The sequence below is a fragment of the Palaemon carinicauda genome, chromosome 3 (genome assembly GCF_036898095.1).
Source record: "Palaemon carinicauda isolate YSFRI2023 chromosome 3, ASM3689809v2, whole genome shotgun sequence".
Classification (NCBI taxonomy): Eukaryota; Metazoa; Arthropoda; class Malacostraca; order Decapoda; family Palaemonidae; genus Palaemon; species Palaemon carinicauda.
This window is the reverse complement of record NC_090727.1, coordinates 119,479,976-119,487,411: the sequence shown is the minus strand read 5'-3', so window position 1 is coordinate 119,487,411 and position 7,436 is coordinate 119,479,976. Positions and strand designations below refer to the sequence as shown.

The 7,436-nt window shown below is 33.4% G+C and overlaps 1 protein-coding gene across 2 annotated transcripts in view; it reads left to right on the top strand.

Annotated features, from left to right (window-relative positions):
- LOC137638429 (metabotropic glutamate receptor 3-like) overlaps window positions 1–7,436 on the top strand; it is a 53,719-nt gene continuing 46,283 nt past the window's right edge. The window contains exon 1 of one of the 2 annotated variants that reach the window (XM_068370497.1): window positions 1–238. In XM_068370497.1, coding sequence (XP_068226598.1) covers window positions 212–238 — 27 coding nt within the window. In that variant the 5' untranslated portion in view covers window positions 1–211. The remainder of the gene's footprint in view (window positions 239–7,436) is intronic. The other variant, XM_068370498.1, reaches the window with a different exon arrangement.

The following is a 7,436-nucleotide window of genomic DNA, read 5'->3' as shown; positions in this document are numbered from 1 at the left end:
CAACTCGCATGCCATAAGGCACTTGTTTAACATTTGACCTATGTTTAAAGCCGACTGAGGTTTCTGATTTTGGTTATCAAAACTTATCATTTTGATACTCTCGTCGTAGCAAAATGTATTCTGAAACAAGTTGTGGATATACAAAACGAAAAGGATGAAATATACTCGAAATGTTTGCAAGGAAAAGTCGTTGAAATCCTGTTGATGCACTATGAAGTGGCTTCATCAAAACACAAAGGTAAATACGTTTTATTTTTAACCTTTCATTATCTTGATTGGGTAATCGTGATACTCAATCCTGTACATGAAATATTCAATTATTTGTTTTATGATAAGTTCATTATTATTATTTTATCATAAACCAGCGCTGGTGTCTTGACTATCGAAGTAACTTCACTTTAATTTAGGCTAACTTTGATTCATCCCTGAGATGAAGTATAAGAGGACTTGTTACCTTTGCCAAGGACTTCTGGAAACTTGTATAAGTTGCAACGAATTATCATGATGATTATTACAAATTATTGAATAAAGGAAAATATTATGGACACTTCACATTATTTTGCCTGTTTGCTAATGATTCAAATGCATTATAATTCATCGCAGACAACTAATCTTGGTATTTCATACTACCATTCAGATAAAACGTTTCCTTCACTGTCTTACTTAAAGAACCTGTTATGTGGAGAATTATAAGGCGAGATAAGGTGAAGGATGAAATGGAGAGAAGAGGTTTGGCGAAAGAGGATGCCTTTGATAGAAGGCATTGAAGAGGGCGCATCAGGCAATTTACCCCTTAATGTAGGGATAACGGTGCGAAAGAAGAGAGATATCCAGAATATTTCCTAGATATATGAAACTATTTCAATTCTGGTTTTAATGGAAACGAGAGTCTAAATTTGATCCGTAAATTGAGATTGAAACCATTTATCCGAAGAATTTAAGCCTTGAGGATAATCAGTGACTGGTTCAACGTGGAATACTCATTTAGATACCGTAATATGTTCATACGCACTCTTGTATCTCAACCGTGGCTCATACGTCAGGCTACAGGTTTATCGCCAAACCTGCTGATGTAGAGAACTTCGTGAAACGCAAACGAAACTGGTCTTAAAAGATGAGGCTTAAGCCATAAAATGAGTTTGATTTCCCTGTTATCAAATTATATCATACTGTATAACAGAAAACTTTAATCTAATAAATGGTAGGCATAAGTTTTCCACTAAGAAAGAGGATGGAATGATTTTAAACTTTAAATTATGGCACATTTCTGTAATTTTCATGACTGGTTTATAAAGAAAAGTATGATTTGAAAACTGGCTTCATCTGTTCCTGAGACTGTTTTTCTTCTTAATGAAAATGAGAATATTTGGAAGCATTAGTCTTTAATAACACCTTTGACATTGTTCCGATTTTTTAGTTTAACAAAGGTTGTGATGGCCTATTGGAAACACCCATGTCTGGCGATTTCCGGACTGGTGTTCAACTCCCGCTCAAACGTGATAGTTTCTTGTAGTGTCTGCAACTTTGCCATCCTTGTGAGCTAAGGAAAAGGTTTTGGGGGAGCCTATAGGTCAACCTGCTGAGTCATCGGCAGCCATTGCCTGGCCCTCCCTGGTCCTTAGTTGGGTGAAGAGGGGTCTGGGGCGCTAATCATACGTATATATGACCAGTTTCTATGGCAATGTCACTGTCCTTTGCCTCTGCCATTCATGAGCTGAGAATTACTATTAAAGCAAAAGTCTTTTACCTTGAAAGTAGTGTTTGTCTGCCTAACAGAAACAGGAGTCTTTAGAAAACCTTCTAAATCCAGACAGGAAAAAATTGCAAAAGATAAAAATGATTAAGCATCGCTACATAAATGAAATAATTTCGAATATCTGCTGTCTTTGGGTAAAAATAGATCAGTGTTTTATGTGGAAAACTATTTTCAACACAATCACTTCCATCGTTTTCTTCTTTGTTTACAAGGGTTCGATGTCTATAACCTGGTTAAACAAACAAACAAACAAACACAAACCCATCCCATGAGGCGCTTGTTTTAGCTGATTGGTTTCCAAAGTGGTCACCATCAATCTATCTTTAAATGTTTTTAAGTTTAACCTCCTCTAAATCAAGAATACAAGCTGTAAATATACAAGGAGAAACTAGTCAGATCTGAGAGTAATTCAGTTTTCCTAATGGATTTTCGATCGAAATATAATGTATTCCTATGAGTTTACACACACACACACACACACACACACATATATATATATATATATATATATATATATATATACATATACATATACGTATATTATATATATAGATTATATATATATAATGATTATATATATATATATATATATATATATATATATTATACATACATATACATTATATATATAAGCATTTATATATAAATGTAAATATTTATATATATGTATATATATATATTTATATATATATGTATATATATATTTATATATATGTATATATATTTATATGAATATATGTATATATATATATATATATATATATATATATATATATTTATATGTGTATAAATATATATTTATGTTTAATATATATATATATATATATATATATATATATTTATATATATATTCATATGTATATTTATATTTACATATACTTATATATATATATATATATATATATATATACTTATATGTATATATATATATATATATATATATATATATATATATATATATATATATGTGTGTGTGTTTGTGTGTATGCATATATCTTTATACATACATATATATATATATATATATATATATATATTAATATATACATATATATATATTTATATGTATGTATATATATACATATATATATATATATATATTTATATATATGGATATTTATATAAATATATATATATATATATATACATACATATATATATATATATATATATATATATATATATATATATATATATGTGTGTGTGTGTGTGTGTGTATATATCTTTACATATATATATATATATATATATATATATATATATATATATATATATATGTATATATATATATATACATATATATATATATATATATATATATATATATATATATATGTGTGTGTGTGTGTGTGTGTGTGTGTATTGACCTCTTGAATTCAGTTAATCCAGACTTAAAAGGTTTTCCAGATAAACCTATGCTCAAAAATATTATCAAGTGAATTGGTTCCATTTTTTAACTGTTTGTAGGTATCTCTTTCATACTCTAAGAATGTCTGTGAGAATCTAAGATATTCTGCCAAACCTATATTTCGATTTAAGGAACAGAACCCGAAAATCAACTGTAATATCAATATGTACTTTCAATTTTCAAAATTCGTTTAACTAATATCAAGTGTAATGTACTTCAAGGCCAGAAGAAAACATAAGAATAGGTCAACCCACCACTCATTGCTGACGCAGATGGCCAGGTCTTCTGACTAAATAACATCAATAAGAACACCTCTAGCTCTCCCATTCCTGTCAGTGCGTTTTCTACGTCTCATTACCAGTCTCTGTAAGACCCACGTCTATGTGTCCGTCTCTACACAAGGAAAAGTAAATAACAATAGGCTTAGCACACATATCACATCATACCATTTCCTGTCCTAATTTGTTATGCTAAAAGTGACATATTAAATTATCCTTATCTAAAACTACTGTTCAACGAATTTGAGTGGGTTATTGGATTTAGGTCTACAACCACACACTGGTCACCCAATGCTATGAAAAAAAAAAATGAGAGAAGCTGCACAGTTAGATGAAAGAACTGGAACAAATTAGAAGTAAAGTACAAGCCATATAAGGGGTTGCAGCTGGGGCCGAAGAAACGTTGTAATGATGTGAAGTGGTGGAATTCATCACATCTTTTCGCCATCACACATGTATATATTTTAATTGAAGGTCTTTGTCCTTAAGAGATTCTTAATAATGTACATTTCCGCCTTTTATGAATCGAGACTAATAGCCAAACATGGCAGAGGAGTTAGTCAGTTTTCCTTTGGTTTTCTACTCGACGAAAATAAAACTCCCATAATACTTACAAGATTATTTTGTAGAATGTGGCATGAAGAGGCAAAACCTGACGATTGGGATCTAGGTGAGAATGGCTAAAAAGGAGATCTGACTGATTACAATAATTACAGAGGCATCACAATTGCGTCAGTTGTCATGAGAAGATATAGTATGATCATTATGAAGAGGCTATAGAGAAAGATTGATGAACAGCTTAGAGATGAGCAAGCAGGATTTAGAAAAGGCAGAAGTATTACAGACTAAATTTTCATTTTAAGACACGTAGTACAGCAATGTGTAGAATATAGAAATCCACTTTTGATGGGCATTTGTGGACTATGAAAAAGCCGTTGATGGTGCGCACCGGCCAATTTTTTTGAGAATCCTGCGTTATTATGCAGTTCATTTTAAACATGTAAATTTGATTAAATCGGTTCATGAGCATAGCAAGAGCAAAGTTAATGTTAGTGGAGTCCTATCAAATGAATTTCCAGTGAACAGTGGAGTACTCCAAGGGAATGTGTTGTCACCTATATTGTTTATCCTCCTCATGGAATTTGTAATGCATAGAACAGTTGGGGATGGTGGAGAAGGATTAGACTGGATTGGTAACAGGAAATTATCGGACCTAGAGTATGCTGATGACGCTGTCCTTATTACTTGAACACCACAGGAATTGCTAAGCTTGCTAACGAGAATGCATGAAGTATCACATAACGTTAGAATCAAGATAGATAGAAAAAAGACAGAGATGATGAGAAAGGAATATGCAATGGAAGATGAAATATCATTGGAATGAGAAAGGATTAATGAGGTAAAATCAATTGAACATTTAGGAACTATGATATCTAATACAGGATCTTTAGAATTTAAGTTTAATGAAAGACTAAACAAACCAAAATCAGACAATGGCTAGGTTAAGTTAGATTTGGAAATCAAATCGCCTGAAATATCATATAAAAATCAGGCTATATATCAGTTTAGTGAGATCGGTGTTACTGTAAGGACATGAGTCGTGGTATGACAATGGAACAATTACCAACAGATTATGTATATTTGATAACAAAGCCCTCAGAAGAATATTGGGTGTTAAATGGACTAGAAATAAAACTATTATTATTATTATTATTATTATTATTATTATCATTATTATTATTATTATTATTATTATTATTATTTATAACATTTCATAGTGTTTTATTGACAATTTTTTAGTCATTTCTTTCCCGGAGCTTCAATTGCCATTTTACGCTCTTAAGAAGTTTGATTAGACGAAGTTAATGGTCTTTAGGTCTCGTCCACGTGAAAAGGTAGTAGGTTGGCCAGTGCACCAGCCGCCCGTTAAGATACTACCGCTAGAGAGTTATGGGGTCCTTTGACTAGCCAGATAGTACAACATTGGATCCTTCTTTCTGGTTACGGTTCACTTTCCCTTTGCCTACACATACACCGAATAGTCTGGCCTATTCTTTACAGATTCTCACCTGACAACACTGTGATTATCAAGCAATTCTTCTTTGCCCAGGGGGTTAACTACTGCACTGTAATTGTTCAGTAGCTACTTTCTCTTGGTAAGGGTAGAAGAGACTCTTTAGCTATGGTCAGCAGCTCTTCTAGGAGGACACTCCAAAATCAAACCAGTGTTCTCTAGTCTTGGCTAGTGCCATAAACTCTGTACCATAGTCTTCCACTGTCTTGGATTAGAGATCTCTTGCTTGAGAGCACACTCGGGCACACTATTCTATTTTATTTCTCTTCCTCTGTTTTTGTTAAAGTTTTTATAGTTTATTTAAGAAATATTTTTTTTAATACTGTTACTGTTCGTAAGATATTTTATTTTTCCTTGTTTCCTTTCCTCACTGGGTTATTTTCCCTGTTGGAGCCCCGGGGATTATAGCATTCTGCTTTTCCAACTAGGGTTGTAGCCTATCAAGTAATAATAATAATAATAATAATAATAATAATAATAATAATAATAATGGGAGTTCACTTTTTGAATAAATAATAAAAATCATATGTCCGGGGAGGCTGGTGGGTGGTATCGGGATTTTATATATGGATAGGTGAGGCATGGCCAGAAAAGGGTATACAGTGGTACCTCTACATACGAATTTAATCCGTTTCAGAACCAACTTCGGATGTAGAAAATGTTCGGATGTAGAAACGAATTTTCCCATAAGAATACATTGAAATCGGATTAATCCGTGGTTGAGCCCAAAAACCTATGATAACTTCTTAATAAACTACTACACATAATTTCCCATGAGAATAATGCACACTAAATTAGATAATAGACATGTAAATAAGAAGAATTAGCAAAAAATGATAAATAAGAAATAGGTTTTTAGCGTCACTTTACCTTAGAAACTCCAGCGCAGGTGTTGTTGGTCTTGCTACGCAGAGAGGAGACGGACGGGCGGCGAGGAGGTAGAGAGGTTAACTACGATAAACGTACACTACCGTAACTTATTCTAACTTACACTAAGTGAACTTTAACATAACTTAGCTTATTTTTTTTTATTTTTATATTTTATATTTTTTTACGTTTTCTTTTTTTCTTTTTGATGATTACGTAATTTTAATCACTTTCGCTCTCTACACTTAAAATTGACTGAATTTCTTTCGCTTCACTCTTTGCCGTTTTCCTTGTTTCACTTTCTTCCGCTTCACTCTTTGCCGTTTTCTTCGAATCACTTACATCCTCTTCATCACGAGTTTGCTTCGCAGCTTTTTTAAAGAAATTATCAATAGATAATTGCTTGGTACGGCTTTTTAGAATGTTTCGAAAGTGAGTTAGGCAAACATCATCGAACTGCGAAACTACACGACAAACCTGCAATTTTTTTGGGTGGTATTTGTCGATGAAGTCGACCACGTCTTGATATTTTCCTAACACCTCTTTTATATGAGCTGAACCTAACACATGTTCTACCTCCTCACTCCCTTCCTCGTCATCACTCATGTCCTCAGACATAGCATGGAGTTCCTTGAGCTCATCCGTGGTAAGTTCGTCGTGATGTTCGGCGACGAGTTCCGTAACGTCATCTGCGTCGACCTCCAGACCCATGGACTTACCAAGGGAGACGATTTCCTCTACAGCTTCCGCTGCACCCACAACGGGATCAGGTTCGGGGTCAAAACCTTCGAAATCTCGGGAAGAAACTGCATCAGGCCACAGCTTCTTCCAGGCAGAATTGAGGGTCCGTCGAGTTAATCCCACCCAAGCCTGATCTATAATCTTCAAGCAGTGCACGATGTTGAAGTGGCTCCTCCAAAATTCATGCAAAGTTAAGTTGGTGCTTTGCGTGACATTAAAGCACTGCTTAAATAAGTGCTTGGTGTACAGCTTCTTAAAATTAGAGATGACTTGCTGGTCCATGGGCTGGAGGATAGAGGTGGTATTCGGTGG